The following is an 18,592-nucleotide window of genomic DNA, read 5'->3' on the forward strand; positions in this document are numbered from 1 at the left end:
CCATGATACTCCTTGATGCAGTACTACATTATGACTATTTGAATTCCTCACACTTCTCCCCATTTGTTGAGATATCCCGTTTTTATTTCCTTTAATTCAGACCTCCAGCACGGTGAGGTCTTATAACCCTGAAACTCCCATCACTTCATTTGTGCATAATGAAAGTACTTCTTCCCACCTTTAAAACACAAACCTTTTATATTAACATTGGAAAGAAGTCAAGTCTTAATTTTGGAAAGCTTATTCTGTTGTTAGGGCACTCCAAAGTAACGTGCAAATGTAAGAGCCTTACAAAAATAAAAGGGGTTTCACCACGAAACCTCTTCCACCATATGCTGAGAGTAGAAAGATGCTGAATAGCTGTGTTGAGGTGGTTTGTTACCTGAGATATTGGATGGCATTTTCAAAAATGCACTGACTGATATTAATGAGCAGAACAAACCATTTTAACTTTGAAAGGAAAAGAACATGGATTTGTGCCCCTACCCCAATACCCCTGGTTGATGTTCACCAGCCAGCAAGCATAAACTGAGTTGTATCTTCTTATCTCCTATTTTTAAAGGGGCATCTTCTGAACTCATATTAAATAATTAGTTATGAAGATACTGTCATGATAATATCTGTGGTGACATCTGAAAGAAGAGGTGAACTCCCGTTGAAGATTTTTCCAAACTTTTCCCATACCCCCTCCATGAATCATGGCCAGTTGCTCTCTCAGAGAATGTTCCTTACTGGAAAAAACTTAGAACATTATCTGACTGGGGCCAGATCCAGCTCTATCTCTTAGCAGATGACAAATTATCCTCTAAGACAAATCCTGATGATTATCGAGGGCTTTTTCAAGTTTTAAAGTCTATTCAAGTGTATCAATGAGAAGAGAAAATAAAAGATGAGAAAAGATAGGTTCCCCCTCCCCACCACCACCAGTTTTCCTATATACTAGTCTAAAACATCCAGCCATTGAGATACCCTATTTTCCTTCCTTGTGTGGCTGTGGTGGAGTTAGCACAGCATAGTGAGCAGAAGCACTGTCCCCAGAGCCAGGCTGAGTTCAGATTCTGGCTCTGCCACTTGGGACTGGTGTGAGTTTGGGAAAATTATTTAACTTTTCGGGGCCTCATCTTCCTCTTCTATAAAATGGGACTAAGAATTCTACCCATTGTTGTAAAGATTCAAGAGTTTATGTAAGTAAAGTGCCTACAGCACTGTTGGTCATAAACTAGTAAAGGTGTAAAGACAGCTATTATCCGTATCAGGATTTAATCCTTTTGAATCACCTGACTCTTCGGTGAGAAAACAAGATTAAATTTAAGTTGGAGCAGGTTCCTCTTTCATGAGGGTAGTTGCATGCTGGGTAGTACACAGCACCAGGACATTTGAATATATGTGGAAATTAGCTACATAATAAATGGTCATGTTTCTGGTCTGTGATGTCCCATAGCCATCCTAATAATAAAGTTTAGCAAAATCGAGGATGTTAAAGTTGGAAAGGGTCTCAAAGACCATTTGGTCCAGCAGTTTCCAAATCCCAGTGAATAAAGTGACTGTATCAGGAACTTTGAAAATTCTCTGGTTCCACCCTTGGAGATTTTAATTTTATAGAGTTAAGAAGTGGGATTTTGGAATCTACATGCTCTGAAAGTTTTGCAAATAATTCTACTACATAGTCCAGGTTGTTGAAGGCCAAAAACGTTCAAACTTGATCAAGTTCTGAGCTAGTCTCAAACCCAAACTGCCTGGGTTATGGTTCTAAGACTCCCATCTTTTTTACCATGACCTATTTCCGGAAGGGCCATTTGTCCAAGGATTAGATTTCGAGACTTTCTTGAGTATAGCAGGATTAATTAGAATATAGACAGCCAGACAATACTATGTGTTATTCTCTCTTTAGTGACTTCCTTTGTACAGTACCCCACTCACTTCTTTAGCCCAGTTACATTCTGAATCCTCTATACTTCAATTTTTCTTTTCAACGTTTCATATAAAATTAGCCCTCTGTAGTCCATCTGCTATCATTCAAACTTATTGAATTGTTAATATTTCCCTGTAATTCTAAGGCTCCTGGTAATGACAGTTTTAGAGCTAGAATGACTTCCTCATTTTACAGAAGATGGACACTTCTCCAGTGCCATGGGGCCAGCAAATCATAATCAGGATCAGAATTTATTCTGTTGATTCCAATTTAATTCAACTTAGTTTTCCACTAAACACACACACACACAAGCCAATATAATATTCTTTCTTGTTCCTCATCCCACTTAATCCTCTAGTTTTTCTTATTTTTTAGTATCTTTTATCTCTGTATCCTTGTAGCTGATTCTCTGTTTGTCCTGGATTTCCTTTTTCATTACATGATAAATTATCTTACTTCTCATATTATCCATTATGGGTTTTCAAGAAATTCCATTGATCTAATAATGTTACTTCTTTCTTTTATCCACCCTACCAACAGCATACTTTGTTCAGTAGGCCAAATTCTTATTTTGCCATATTTTGTAGCTTACTTTCTAAGGCTACAATTTGTGGGAGCATCTTCTGTCATAAATAATTTTAACTCATAGTATTATTTGATGGTCAAGACTTAGAAGATCTGGTAATACATTAAAAGGAACAGATATGAGAAGGAGACCACTTCTCTCTCCTGCTCATGAGAACTTGGGGAGGGCCATAACAACAAAGGCAAAGTACGTGCTTACCCATCAGGATAACCATTCTAACCCCAATCATTAGATTCTAACCCCAGTCACTAGAGACAGTACTAAGTGCACCACAGCAGACTGGGTGCCCAACAGGCTGGCTCTCAACAAATGGAAAAACCTTAGTTATGGCTGTATTTTTGTAAAAGTCTTAATCATAAAGATTCTCCCTTAAAAAAAAAAACTGAAGAGATTCAAAGTCTCATTGGTACCAGCAACCACGAAACAAGGATTTGTGTTCGATGGCTATCAGCATGAGTCCCATCTTCACAAAGCAGAGCCTAGGAAGGAAGACATGAAATTGTGAGGAAAGAGGGTGGCAGGGTGCTAATTCACAAGAACATGACCAACACTTTGTGCTCTGTGTCTGGGAAAACACTAGTACCTCAGCAGAGAAAGACCCTCCCAAATGTGGAATCCATTCTAAAGTAAGTCCCAGCCCACATGACGACTGTGACAGACACAAAACTGTCCCACACAGACTGCAAAGTTCTAGGTTGTAGAGACTCAGGCATGTTCATTCCCACATCTTCAACATCTACCATGGAGCCTGGCCTACAGTGAGCCCCCAATGAGCACTGTCAAAAGAATGTCACTTCAAGAAGAATGAGGAAAGGTATTTCTATTAACTTACCGGGAAACTTCAGGAAAACTCATTCCAGCAAAGTCATCAGAGAGACGTTGAGTCAGGATTTTGTTCTTCAGGCCATTCAAGAAATGTTTTTGCCAGGGCTGTTTAGGAAAAACCTGGAATGCACAATCATGTGACATGAAGCACAATGCCATGCAATATGGGATATTATAATTCAAGTTGTATATCCTGCTAGGCAGCAAACCAGCGCTCGTTGTGCTTAAGTCATAAAAGAGAGATTTGTCCTAGGGGTTAACTGAAGAAAGGAAGAACTTAAACTCTAACATACATCTTTACTATTTACACTAGAGAGTTCAGAATGAAGTAAAAGCATCATGACTTGATTTCTTCCCAGAGGCATTCAAGGCTCCTTGTTGAAAACTGGAATTTTTCTAATAATTTCAGCAAGATAGACTAGTTTTTGAGTCAGTAACAGTAAGATAAGAAGGATAATATGGTATCTAAATTGTCTCTCCATGGATATGGCTATTCAAGATTGTTTTTTTTAACATATTAGTTTTCTACTGACTAGCCATATACCACAAAGAAAAAAATATGCATGGGTTCTGCCCAGCATCAGAAGTCTTCATAGCTTCAAATGAATTTAAGTGGCCATCCTGATCAATGGAAATGGGAATATAAAAATTGAGGGCAACAATAGGTTTCTAGAGAAGAGGGAGATGGGAAGGGAGAAGGGTATCTCTCAAAAAGGCTAAATACAGCCTGTGAAGGGTGAGGGCTGCTGGGTAACTCATCCCTGGTATTTGTGTAAGAAATTGGAATTTTGTTGTGCTCTATGTACATCCCCATCATTCTCCCCATTCTGCATAAGAATCCCCAGCACACTGCCCTGACATGGCAGGACAGGCCCCTTTATACCCCAGACTCCCAGGTCAATGTCTGGAAGTTCTGGAAGCTCTGAAACAGTGTGGCTGTGGACAGTTAAGGCCAGTTCAGAAATACTCCTCAGATGGCCATCTTGCAGCTTCAAAAAAAAAAAATAAATAAAACACACACACACACACACACACACACAAATCCTGCCTTACAAAAAAGGACTAATTTTATCAGGCAGTCCAGGCAGGCACTCTCCCCTGCAACTCCCTTTCCAAGATTCAGCTGAATCTCCTGCCTTTTTCCACTCTCTTAAATTCTTCTATTGAGAAGGGCTCCTCTCACTGGGTGGTCCCTATTTAAGTTCCAATTACTGAAAAAACTGGCTTGGCACTTCTAAGCCAAATGTTTCAGTTTTTGAAAAATGGTAAAAAAAATGATAGAGATGGAGAAGACTTCCTGTGCTCATTTTTTAAAGATCAGAAAGGGAAACAGGAAGATAAGATGGATTTTGGATTTAGATAGTGGAGTCAGGGAGCTCAAGTATGTAAGTTGGAGTAGATCTAATTTAAGTTTAAGCCTAAGGCAACGCTCTGTGCCTTGAAGCAACTGGAAATGCTCTTTGGACTATAATTTCTCACCATATAATTAATACAGGTGAAACACATACCATTGATCCAAGGTCTTCTAATCTGAGTACTCATAAGTTTTACAGATATTAACATAATACTTACAAAAATCAGATTATGAGATTAATAGCTTGTTTTATTTTATTTTTCAAGCCTAAAGAAAGTTTTTGGTTTTATTTTGTTTTATTTTTTTCCAAATTCTTATTTAAATTCTAGGTAGTTAACATATAGTGTCATATATGGTTTCAGGAGTAGAATTCAGTGGTTCATCACTTACATATAACACCCCGTTCTTATCACAAGTGCCTCCTCAATCCCCATCATCCATTTAACTCCCCCCACACACTAAAACTCCCCTGTAGCAACCCTCAGTTTGTTTTCTATCATTAAAAGTCTCTTCTGGTTTTCCTCCCATTCTCTTTTTTTCCCCTCCCCAAATGTTCATCTGTGTTGTTAACTAAATTTCACATGAGTGAAATCGTATGGTATTTGTCTTTCTCTAACTGACTTATTTTGCTTAGCATAATATACTCTAGCTCCATCCATGTCACTGCAAATGGCAAGATTTCAATTTTTTGATGGCTGAGTAATATCCCATTGTAAATATATACCACATCTTCTTTATCCATTCATCAGTCAGTGGGCACTTGGTCTCTTTCTGTAGTTGGGTTATTGTTGATAAGGCTGTTATAAACATCGGGTGTACTGACCTCCTAGAATCCGTATTTTTGTATCCTTTCTGTATACCTGGTAGTGCAATTGCTAGGTGATAGGGTAGTTCTGTTTTTAGCTCTATGAGGAACCTCCATATTAATTTCAAGAGTGACTGCATCCGTTTCCATTCCCACCAACCGTATGAGGGTTTCCCTTTCTTCACATCCTCATCCACATCTGTTGTTTCCTGAGTTAATTTTAGCCATTCTGACACGTGTGAGGCGGTATCTCATCATGGTTTTGATTTGGATTTCCCTGATGATGAGTGATGCTGAGCATCTTTTCATAGGTCTGTTAGCCATCTGGGTGTCTTCTTTGGGAAAACGTCTATTCATTTCTTCTGCCTATTTCTTAACCAGATTATTTGTTTTCTGGGTATTGAGTTTGATAAGTTCTTTATAGATTTATAGATTTTGGATACTAACCCTTTACCAGACATGTTGTTTGCAAGTATCTTCTCCCATTCCATAGACTGCTTTTTAGTTTTGTTGATTGTTTCCTTCATAACTCTCATTTTATTGATAAAGAAACTGACAGAGAAAATAAGTGTCCAATGCAACAAAAATGGAACACAAGACACTGGAGTCCTGGCTGTTAAACCTAACTTAACAGTTTATTACGGAATCTATAAACCAGAGCAGAGTACACAATTACAAAATCTGGGGCCCAGTTTAAGATTTCTGAAAGTAGGTTTTAGACATCACTTCCAAATAATCTCTCTCAATTCCTATATCCCAAAAGCCCTCTTAAGATGAATGTTGACAGGCCATGTTCAGTGAGGAGGTTACAACTGCAGATTACACATCAAGAAGAAGAACATAATACAGGGTTGGTTTGCATTTCTTCCTCCTCTATTTCCATGAAAGAGATGAAGTCTTCATAGTGGGTTCTCATTCCATTTACTTTCTCTAGCCCTGGAGATTAGTATCAGAGTCATTACAACAGATATCATGGTTATCTTGCACTTTGTAAGGACACAACACAGGCAGAGACAATTTCCTCACAAGTGATTTTTGAAGCCTTACACAGTGACCACTAAGATAAGGCTAATGCAGGTTCACTGTAGTAGCACCAGGGCTCATTTCCTGCTGCCTGATGGTCATTTCTATTTATCTATATATGATATCTCTTCACATTCACAGAAGGAATTACAGAAGAAACCTTTGTTTTTCAGTTAGTGTTCTGCTGGCCAGAGCATCTTTCATGGTGTTTATTTGTTTTTATATCGTACCAGGGATGAAAACAGAAAAGATGCAAAAAGTTTTTTGAATTTATTAAAAAAGGAAATACAATGCAAAAAAAAAAAAAGGCCAAGAGGGAAACTGAGTATAAAAGAAGTCATGTGTGGACTCATAATTAAATGAAGAGGAAATGTCACTCTCAGACTCTCTGAAGAGCCTCTGGACAATGGGATACCAGGCCCAGCTGAGGGTTAGAGCCTTTCCTGGAATATTTCATGGGAGTGACATTTCAAAGGCCATACTTGGTACTATAGCACCCTAACAGTCCCTTCAAGCCACTTATTTTGACTCAAAGGTATCAAAGGACCTGATGTGCGAGATTGTGAGTAGATACCTAACAACCACAGGCATCAAGCATAGTGGTAAGACATTAATTAGGTCAGACAATTCTACCTCTGCTACTCACTAACTTCCTATAAAATCAGGTTAGCTTCACTGACCTATTACTGGGATGCTATCTTAAAATATTATCAAGGAGAAACATAATGTATTTAAAATCAATAACATAGAAGGCATTCATAGTGGTGACTATTATTACTGCATGGAATGTCCTCAAAATAACCTGAAAAATTAGATTGTAATTATTATTTGTATTATTATTTGTTCAATGAATATAATTATTTATTATTATATCAATTATTACATAGTTACTTTATATTTAAATAGATGGTTTTCCATTAATAATATAGTCTTTATTTATATTCCTTTTTTTAAGTTTATTTATTTATTTTCAGAGAGAGAGAGAGAGAAAGAGCATGAGAGGGGCATAGAGAGAGGGAGAGACAAAATCCCAAGCAGGCCCCATGTTATGAGTGCAGAGCCCTACATGGAGCTTAATCTCACCAACTGTGAGATCATGATCTGAGTCGAAATCAAGAGTCAGATACTTAACCACCCAAGCTGCCCAGGTGCCCTTATTTATATTTCTATGTTCAGTAACTCCAAGTACTTCTACATTTATATTCCCAGCATCCTGGACTGCAGGTAGGAAGCAAAGATATTATTTCTATTTTGCAGATAAATATTCTTAGACAAGAATAAGATAAATAACTTCTTCAAGGTCAGTGTAATGTCTGGGACTGCAGTCTAGATCTCTCAATACTTTGCCGTTCAAATGGAAGTCAAATCTGATTCCTTGGGGCTTTCTTGCCTTCTTCAATTTTTTTTTTTCCTATTTCTGATCCTAACCATGTGAGGACATGGGAAAAAAGCCAAGATTCAACAATTTACAAGGTTACCTTTTTGTTCTGTTCAATAAATAGAGTCGTTAGAAAGGTGCATAAACCTGGCACCAGACAGCCTTGGGCCATGAATCCAAGCTTCAATTCGGCAAAGCAGATGATGTTGTCTCCAGTAGTGCAGTTCCAGCTGGGAATCTTTGGCAGAAAAACCTGTTTTATAGTATAAAGTAGGTCAAATATTATGAGTAAATACAATTCAAGAAAGTTTTTTCAGAATGAATGTGCTTTCTTGCATTTGTTTTACTTGAAAAAATTTGTTGTGCCTGTGTCAGTAGAAGGTATCAGAACAAATTCAGCTTTTAAAAATTATTAGTGGTCTACTGCTCCCACTTTTTAAAATAGAAATAGTGTTGGGGCACATGGGTGGCGCAGTCAGTTAGGCGTCCAACTTCAGCCAGGTCACGATCTCGCGGTCCGTGAGTTCGAGCCCCGCGTCAGGCTCTGGGCTGATGGCTCAGAGCCTGGAGCCTGTTTCCGATTCTGTGTCTCCCTCTCTCTCTGCCCCTCCCCCGTTCATGCTCTGTCTCTCTCTGTCCCAAAAATAAATAAACGTGGAAAAAAAATAAAATAGAAATAGTGAGAGTTGCGAAATCAGGTCAAATGACTTAGACCTCTTATACTACCCTGAACCTACAACTTTTATTTTTGTCCTTGTCTTCGTTGAGATATAACTGACATATAACATTGTGTTAGCTTCAGGTGTACAAGATAATGATTCAATGTGTGTGTTGTGAAATGACCACCACAATAATTCTAGTTACCACCTACCACCCCAATAGTTACAATTATTTTTTTCTTGTGATCAGAACTTTTAAGACCTACTGTTAATAACTTTCAAATATACAATAAAGTATTATTAACTATAGTCACCATGCTGTACATTATATTCCCATGACTTATTTGTTTTATAAACAGAAGTTTGTTCTTTTTTATCCCCTTCATCCATTTTGCCCACCCTCAACACCACCCCCATCCCCACCTCTGACAATCACCAATCTGTTCTATCTGTATGAGTTTTTTGAGGGGGGGGGGTTTGCTTTGTTTTTTTTTTTTAATTTTTAAAGTTCTACATATAAATGAAATCATATGGTATGTCTTTCTCTGACTTATTTTCACTTAGCATAATTCCCTCAAGGCCCATCCATACTGTAGCAAGCGCAAAATTTCCTTCATTTTTATGGCTGAACAAAATTCCATTATATAGACCATATATTTTATTATATATAATTAATATATATAATAATTATATATATTAATTATATATATAATTATAAATGAGGGGCGCTTGGGTAGCTCAGTTGGTTGAGTGTCCGACTTTGGCTCAGGTCATGATCTCACAGCCCGTGAGTTCGAGCCCTGTGTCAGGCTCTGTGCTGACAGCTCAGAGCCTGGAGCCTGCTTCGGATTCTGTGTCTCCCTCTCTCTCTGACCCTCCCCCATTCATGCTTTGTTTCTGTCTCAAAAATAAACATTAAAAAAAATTTAAATCATTTATAAATGGAGAATTTAGCCCATCTATATTTAAAGTAATTATTGATAGGTATGTGCCTATTGTCATTTGTTAATTGTTTTCTGGCTGTTTTGTCAATGCTCTGTTCCTTTCTTCCTCTTTTGCTCTCTTCCTTTGTGATTTGATGATTTTCTGTAGGTCTTAGATTCCTTTCTTTTTATTTGTTGCGTATCTACATATATTTTTCCTTTGTGGCTACTTCATAGTAGGCTCACATAACTCATTTTTATAACAATCTATTTTAAGTCCTAACAACTTAAGTTTGATCACATTCTAAAACCACATTTTTATCCCCCCCCACCCCATTTTGTTTCTGATATCTCAATTTGTAGCATTTGGTATATCCCTTAGTGTATCCCTTACTAAGTACTGCAGTTATTTTTACTACTTTCGTCTTTTAACCTTCGTATGAGATTCATAAGTGATTAGTCCACATTTACGACATTAGATTATTCTGAATTTTACTATACATTTTCTTTTGCCATTGAGATTCATACTTTCTTATCTTTTTCTGTTACTAATTGATGCCCTTTCCTTTCAGCTTGAAGAAGTTTTTTTTTATCATTTCTTATAAAACTGTCCTCGTGATGATGAACTCCTGTAGCTTTTGCTTGTGTGAAAAAACTCTCTGCATGACAACATTGCCAGGTAGACTATTCTGGATTGGCAGGGTTTTTTTTTTTCTTTCAGTACTTTCAATCTATCAGGCCATTCCCTTCTGGTCTGTGAAGTTTCTGCTGAAAAATCTGTTGCTAGTCTTACAGTGGTTCCCTTAGACATTACAAGTTGTTTTTCTCTTGCCAGCTTTAAGATTCTCTCCTTGTCTTTAACTTTTGACACTTTAACTATAATGAGTTTTTGTGTGGATCTCTTTAGGTTCATATTATTTAAAATTATCTGGGCTTCCTGGATGTAGATGTCTGTTTCCTTCTCCAGATTAGGGAAGTTTTCAGTGACTGCTTCTTCAAATAAGTTTTCTGCCCCTTTCTTTGTTTTTCTCCTTCTGGGATGCCTATAATGCAAACATTGACCCAATGGATATTGTCCCATAAGCTGTCCCCACTCATTTTCATTCTTTTTTCTTTCTGCTACTCTGATTAGGTGAGTTCCACTACCCTGTCTTCCTGTTTGCTGATTCTTCTGATCCATCTAGTTTGCTGCTGAACCCCTCTACTGTATTTTTTTTTGGTTCAGTTACTAAATTCCTCAGCTTGTGATTTCTATTTGGTTACTTTCTTATATACTCCATCTCTGTTGAAGTTCTCATTTTCTTCATCCATTCTTCTCCATAGCTTAGTGAGGATCTTTATGACTGTTTTGAACTCTGTCATTCATCTCTGTTTCATCAAGGTCTTTTTCTGAGGTCTTATCTTACTCTTTCATTTAGAATATATTCCTCTGTTTCTTCATTCCCCTTGAAATTCTGCACTAGGTGAAATAGCCATCTCTCTCAGTTTTGAAGAAATGGCCTTGTGTAGGAGTTGAACCTTTTTGCTCAACCCTGTCCTAGCTTTTGGTTGTCTCTCAAACCTCTGTGATTGTCTAATCAGGCTACTTCATTTTTAGTGGCTCCAAGTAGTCATAGGTGTGCCAAGAGAGGCAGGTCAGTGTCCCAAAGGAAAGGATATCAGCATCTAGATTTAGGTGGATTAGTAGTTAGACCCTCAGGTAGCAGCTGCTAAAGTATGAAAGTACACCTCTTTATGAATTTGCATTTTTAAGTGATTAAAAATCTTAATGAGCCTCCATATTTCACCTGCAATTGGCAAAAAAATCTTTGAGTATAGACCTGTGAGAAATTAATAAGTTTTATTATTTAGACAAAGGAAGTTATTCAACTCCATAGACTAAAAGGGGATGATAGGTAGGCTAGATGGTTACCATACCTTGTTATGGGATTGAAGTATCTGTATGATGACTCTGGTATTAGGGTTATAGTTTTTTATGGAGAGAACCCTACAAAAACAACAAATATGCTCATCAGTGATGTACAGTATGCAATAATAAAACAACATATAAAATGCACGATTATGCTGTCTTCTAATAATGTTCTGTTTAATTGCATACACAGTAAAGGATGATATTGTTTTAGTGATTTAGTAAATGTAATCTATGGAAGGGTTAGCTCTTGGTACTAGGAGACTATGGTGTTCTGAAACCAGTTCTTGAGGAGGAAATCAACAGTTTCATGTATTTTAGCCTCCAAATACATTAATTACAGAAAAAAAAACCAGTGATCGCATTTCTGTCTATAGCTTGAAGTAGCTCATAGACTGTCTTACCCAACGTTCTCATTATACATATTAAGAGACTGAGGTCCAACTCATATATGCTGTATTATGCACAGTATATGTTCTCAACTGTTTCTTGCTGTTTGTAGAATCACCTTTAGCTATGTATGTTTATTATGCTCTGGGGACCATAAGTTCATATGGTTGGGCACAATGCCATTGCCATCACCATGATAGCTTGAAACTATCACCACAAGTCAAGTTCCCGCTCACAGACAGCTCATAGTTAAAGACAGTAATACCAATTCTAGTCATCTGGAAGATATTTGCCAATAATCACAAGCACATTATAGCAAATGATACACAATATTTCACCAGAACTACTGGAGAAAAACTCCAATAAATAAAGTCTACTAATAGGATTCACCAATCAGAAAATGGCATCTTTATTTTTAGAGGTTTAAAGATGTTATTTATTAACGGTGTTATCTGAACAGTTATCAATTATTGGTATGCTTGCTTTTTAAATTTAAATACCTATTACCTGGGGTGCCTGGGTGGCTCAGTCGGTTAAGCATCCGACTTCAGCTCAGGTCATGATCTCACAGTTTGTGAGTTCGAGCCCTGTGTCGGGCTCTGTGCTGACAGCTCGGAGCCTGGAGCCTGCTTCAGATTCTGTGTCTCCCTCTCTCTCTGCCCCTCCCTAACTTGTGCTCTGTCTCTCTATGTCTCTCAAAAGATAAACATAAGAAAAAAATTTTAAATAACTTTTACCCATATGAAACTTTAGGAAAGTATATGGAAAAGCACAAAGATACTCAGGATACTCTATTTTTGTATCCACACAGCTTTGGGGAGCCAAAAAAAAAAAAAGAAAGAAAAAGAAAAAATAGACAGAAACCTGGAATATAATGAACCTAGTGCTGTAATAGATGACATCTTCTCCTATTTGGTCCCATGCACTGGGCCACTGGGCTTTATTTTAAAAGAGGTAGAAATAAAATCATCTTGAAGCATATAAAACAGTGCCAGCTTCTTACCTCATAATGTTGGAAGTGTCTTCAGCATGCGAATCACTGCACAAAGGGTTGGCTATAATCAGGCATGCTTCTGCAGATTCCACCTATTCTTCAAGATTAGACAGCAGCCATCTTGTTAATTACATAGGAAATGCTCTAGTGTTCCCCCTCTGGGTTTCCCTGTGGTTTTATCATAAAATTTCCCATAAGAGAGAGAACACCCTTGGGAAGGAGTGGTGATAAGGATGTCCTTACAGCAGGATCAGAGTCCTGTAGATGCTGTAATGGCTGGAAGTGCTGCAGGGGACAGACCTGGGCATAGGGTCTCCAACACAGATGCAAGACTGCTTTAAAACAGGCAAAATACATAGTTATATTTTTCCTATTATCCAAAATGAAGTGTTTAAGCAACTTCCTATACATTGATTTGCCTCTCAGGACAGCAAAGAATGGAGGAACTGGAGGTATGCTTGACCCAAAGTAATCATCATTTAGTATTTGTGGATTCTGAATCTTAAGGGTATAGAAAATTATTGAAGTGGCACTTACAATACTGAGTTGCGGGAAAGAGAAAGATTATTCTGAGCCTGTCATTTTCTATTTCAATTCTTTATGTTAACTCTAGAGATCTCTGATTTAAAAAACTACAGCCCTTGGTTTATGTGATTCTATGAAATCTAAAACATGGGAGGAAACGTGCTTTGATCTTAAATGAAAGCTGTCTGGACTGTTGGCCTTTGCTCATTATTTTTCATCCATCCTTAATGGGATTTCTGCTATTTTCCTTTCTGTTTCTCTTATCAGAAAGCAGATCAGTGTGTTTAGAAAAAGTTGGGAAATCTGTGTCTGGTAAGGATTCTATTCAATAATAAGATTAAACACACTTTTGCCATCCATAACTTTTTCAGATTTCTTAGACTGCTAAAATAAAACTGCTCTAGATAAGTAGAGAATTTAGTGAAATAAATAAATGTTAAGTGTAGGTAAACAGTGCTGTCTACTTGACATTTATCAAGGAGGATTTGGAGATTCAATAGCTACATTTCCTTTATGATCAGTTTTTAATGTTGAGGAAGTCTTATTCCCACCAATTTAAGCATGTGGACTGATACTTTTGAAAGAGAAATACATCCTATCATCTTAATTGTTGCAGCTTAGGATAATCAGAAGAAAAACAACTAGTTCTTACCGCAACTCGCCTCAGATCCTCCCACTTAAGTGCAGATCCAGAAACAAAAGTCGTATAGGCCATGTAGCACTTAAATAATGTTTCTAATTCCAAGGAAGGAGGAACCCTGGGCAAAGAATATAGTACCAAAGATGTAAAATGATGACTGACTTTGGTTTAGAGTTCATGGTATTTATTTAGTGGCTTTAACAGAACTCCTAATCCCCTGTAGGAAACCATCCATCCTCTATTACTAATCCATGTGGTTAGGTGATACTAACATCTGGCCTTGTTTCTGAATGCTGAAGAATAAGAACAAACCAGTCCTATAACAGCAGGAGAACAGTTTCTGAGAAAAAGGCACAAATCAATAACGTGGCCTTTCCAGAACTTAAGGAGATACAAAATATTAACTGAATAGGGTTGTGATAGTGGATATAGAGTGGCAGAGACACAATTAGTATTTCTTTAGGGGACAAAATTGATGATATTGATGCAAGTATATGTAAGGCTTAAGGGAGAGGAGCAGCAAAAACAATGCCTTGCTTTCTGTTTTTAGGAACTGCACTGATAAGGTCCAATTTGCTGAGACAGAAAGTGCCGTGTTCTTTCCTTCTTTTATGTATTTGCCTTGTTAGCTGGAGAGAGAGATATAAGATCATGAGTTTGTTTTTTAAAATGTTAAGTCTGAGGGGCCTTTGAAGCTCTGGGATGGAGATATTCAGTAAGCAATTTAGTTGTGTGAATATGGAGCCACAGAGAATGTCTGGTGGAGGATATGAATTGGAGAGTCATAAAAAATTATAGGTAATGGGAAAAATTCTAGATGAGTGCTTCCAACATTTTGCACCATTTAAAAAATCTCACATTTCTGTTTTAGGGGCACCTGGGTGGCTCAGTCAGTTGAGCATCCACCTTCGGCTCAGGTCATGATGTCTTGGTTGGCGGGTTCGAGCCCCACGTCGGGCTCTGTGGTGACAGCTCAGAGCATGGAGCCTGCTTCAGACTCTGTCTCCCTCTCTCTCTGCCCCACCCCCACTAATTCTTGGTCTCTCTCTCTCTCCCAAAAAGAAATAAACATTAAAATAAATTTTAAAAAATTTCATTCGTTCTCTTGACAAGTACCTATAATAACCTACATTAGTCCATACAACAGTAAATACATCTAATGATTTCCTTTTTGTCTCAACTGGATTATAATTATTAGCCCCTTATCACTAATTTTAGCCCGGTTTTTGACTATTTTTTAAAATAAGGATTCAAGTAACATACAAATTACCGAAAAGACAGGCAGGCAATTACACTGAAATAGAACTGTTGGCTGTCCCTCAATGTAGCACCATGAAGGAGTTCAAAATGCTGGTTGGTTATCTCATACAGGGGAGCCCAAAGTTGTATGGGACTGGACATGCCACAATGTACAAGGAACAAAGTGTTGAACTATAAAATGTGTGAAGGTGGAAGTGGCGGAAGTGATCCTGTATATGATCCTGTACAAGATCAAAATGCCCTTTCCAATCTGCCTGACTTATTTGGTGGTGTGTGGATAACTGATAAACCATTTGAACAAAATAAAGAAGTTAGTTCCTTACACTTTACACAAAATGAATTCCAGAGAGCTTAAATACAAAATATTTCAATATGGAAACATAGAAACGCTAGAGAAATATTTGCTTAATTCTAGAACAGAGAGGCCAAAGAATGTCAGAAAAGCCAGATGCCACAATGAAAGAGTCGATGGGTTATAATACATGTAAATCAAATGCTTCTGCGTGCACACACACAGGCAAAGAGAGAAAAATATTTACAACAAATGACACAAAAAGGCTAATATCAAAATACATTAAGACCGCTGAGAAGTCAGTAAAGCAGCAGATAACCGTCCTCATAGAAAAGCAGATATGAGAAATGAAGACAAATTTCTTCATTCATCAAAAAAGGAAAATCAAATGGTCAAAACATACAAAAATTGTTCAATCTCACTGGGAACCAAAATTGTAAAATAAAATGATAAGAAACCATTTTGCCTACTTAAAAACCTTTTCCTAGTAAGTATGCGTTTTCTAGGGGGTTCACAAAATAGTTGACTTGGACTCTACTTGTGGAAATGTAAGTTTCATAGAATAAAAACATCATTAAAAACAATCCTTTCTGCATCTATTTGAACTCACATTTCCAATTCTGAGAATTAACAGAAGAGCAATTAGAAAGAATGCCAGACTTGTGCACAAAATCACTGTCACATAAGAGTAAATGATAGGAAATCTCTTTAACAACGTTAATACATATACAGATAAACATCAGGCAAGATATATTCCAAAATATTCTCTGAGGTTAACTCTGGTCGTAAGATTGCCTTTTCTTCTCTTTTTGCTTATTATCATTTCCTAATTTTCCTATGAATATTGCGAGGGTAATTTTTTCCATTAAAAAAATGCACACATATTTCAAGGATTAATTTAGAGCCCGTGAATGGTACAGATAAACTTACTCTCCCAGAAAAACAATCTCAATGTTGATTTGCCCTGACTTATGGCGGAGAAAATTCCGTAGGAAAGCTGTCACACTGTCAACCGTAATGTTCCCACAGACCACGATGAACCTAGGGGGCAAGAATATGTGAGGTGGATCATCTGAGAAACAGAAGTATCTTCCTGTCAAGACGCAGAGCTAAATTTAGCTTAAATTTAGCTTTAAATCAATCTGGTATTTGAATTACCCAGATTTTTAAAATAGAAACATTGAAGACTGCATCTCCAATAGAGAAAAGAAACATCAGATTTCTATGGTCCCTAGTTCATTCCATGTTGGGTATGAATCCAAACATTTGAATAACACGTAGGTTTTCAGGAATACAATAATAACTATTGTAATTGTGACATTTTTCATAGTTATTATAACTTATAATGGACTTGCACATGTGTTACTTCACTTGATTTCTTTCACTTGACTCCTGATTAGCTGATCTAGTCTTTTTCAAAGGAACAAAAGAGGCTCAAAATACTTCACTGATTTTCTCATAGCCAATACTATGGCAGAGGTGGCAGTACATTCTGGATTATTTTGGTTTATCTTCCGCACTGAAAATTATCTAGTAGCTACTAAAAAGTGAGTCCAATGGAGAGACATCAAGGACAGGTGTAAAAATCTCAACTTTTATCATGAAAAATAGCTATCAACCTCCTTAGGTAATGCACTTAAATAAGCTATTTTTCCCTCCATTACTCTTTTAAGGAAACTAAAAGCATACATGTAGCCTAACCTAACCTTAAGATTTCCAGACCTTTTGGGCTAATTTGGCATGTGTCCCGCATCACTTTCTTGTGATGAACTGCGTAAGACTTTGGTTTATCTAGTTCATTTCCATGTTTTCAATATTTATTTTTCACTCATTTTATTGTTGTTATTATTATTATTATTTTATTTTTATTTTTTTTACTTTCCTCTTCAGACTCCTAAGTCAATCTTGGTTTTCATCCAATTGTGCTAAGAGACCACTCCAAGGGAGTTTATCTCCACTGGACCTCTTTCCTCTACAGCAAATAGAGACTAAAAAAGAGTTGCTTCCAATTTAAGATCTCCAATACATTCCCTCCTTCTCGGATGTGAAAACCATAGTGGATACTGAAATAACACATCACAGAGAAATATGATAAAAAACAACTCCAACTCCATTTTCCTCCCAGAACAGGTGGCTGTGACATGGACAAAACAGGTGATCTATGAAGTGTTGTAGAAGACGTGGAAATTTCTCTTCACTCCAGCAAACCTCTGCCTGTGAATGAGCCCCCATATGGTGTTAGTGGAATTTTGGCTGAGACCACAGAGTCAAAGTAATTATTTTAAATTTGAACTGCGGCTTTAATTTGATCCATTATGTGAAATTAGCCGTAAGTTAACCACATGATTAAAATGAACAGAACAGTAATAGATGTTAAAAGCACAGTGAGGAGGGATGCAGAAATATTGCCACACTTAATATTTGATAGGGAATGATAATATTATCTGTCATTTTAGTTATTTTACTGCTCTTACCAGCATCTACATAGTTGTTTTTATCAAGTACCAAATATCATCTTATGGTATTTATTTTAGCACAACCCTCTTCAGTAAATGAAGGACCTTGCCAATATATTCACTTTAGGCCAAGCGACAGGCATTTTTAAAGAGATATGTGACTAGTAGAATTTCTCAAACGGCAGAAATTATGCTTGAAAGCTACTTACTTCTTCCCTTTGACCACCTCATAGGGACTGGTGTATTTCCTCTTGTTAGCAAAAATTTCCACCATTTCAGGGACATAGTTCGCAAATAGGATCTAAAATGATCAGCAAATAAAATCTTAGATTTCATTTTTTATTGTTTATTTGTTTTTGAGAAAGAGAGAGAGAGAGAGCGAGAGAGCGAGAGAGAGAGCACGCATGAGCAGGGCAGGGAGAGAGGGAGTCACAGAATCTGAAGCAGGCTCCAAGCTCTGAGCTGTCAGCATAGAGCCCAATGAGGGGCTCGAACCCATGAACTGTGTGAGGTCATGACCTGAGCTGAAGTTGGATGCTTAATGGACTGAGCCACCCGGGCACCCCCAGATCTCATTGTTCTCAAGGACATTCTAAAATTCTGAGATTATAAAAGAGAAAGAAGGTGCATAAAACTTTCTCTTATCTGTGAACTGTATTTC

General features: G+C 37.3%; 1 protein-coding gene across 1 annotated transcript in view; it reads right to left on the reverse strand.

Moving 5' to 3' along the window:
* Window positions 1-18,592, reverse strand: part of KCNU1 (potassium calcium-activated channel subfamily U member 1) — a 148,251-nt gene that overhangs the window by 95,874 nt on the left and 33,785 nt on the right. The window contains exons 9-16 of the mRNA XM_043564441.1: window positions 18,141-18,232; window positions 16,406-16,516; window positions 13,936-14,041; window positions 12,768-12,850; window positions 11,383-11,452; window positions 7,984-8,136; window positions 3,331-3,443; window positions 2,909-2,977 (exon numbers count right to left, since the gene is read on the reverse strand). Coding sequence (XP_043420376.1) covers window positions 2,909-2,977; window positions 3,331-3,443; window positions 7,984-8,136; window positions 11,383-11,452; window positions 12,768-12,850; window positions 13,936-14,041; window positions 16,406-16,516; window positions 18,141-18,232 — 797 coding nt within the window. The remainder of the gene's footprint in view (window positions 1-2,908; window positions 2,978-3,330; window positions 3,444-7,983; window positions 8,137-11,382; window positions 11,453-12,767; window positions 12,851-13,935; window positions 14,042-16,405; window positions 16,517-18,140; window positions 18,233-18,592) is intronic.

The sequence above is a fragment of the Prionailurus bengalensis genome, chromosome B1 (genome assembly GCF_016509475.1).
Source record: "Prionailurus bengalensis isolate Pbe53 chromosome B1, Fcat_Pben_1.1_paternal_pri, whole genome shotgun sequence".
In the NCBI taxonomy this organism is placed as follows: domain Eukaryota; kingdom Metazoa; phylum Chordata; class Mammalia; order Carnivora; family Felidae; genus Prionailurus; species Prionailurus bengalensis.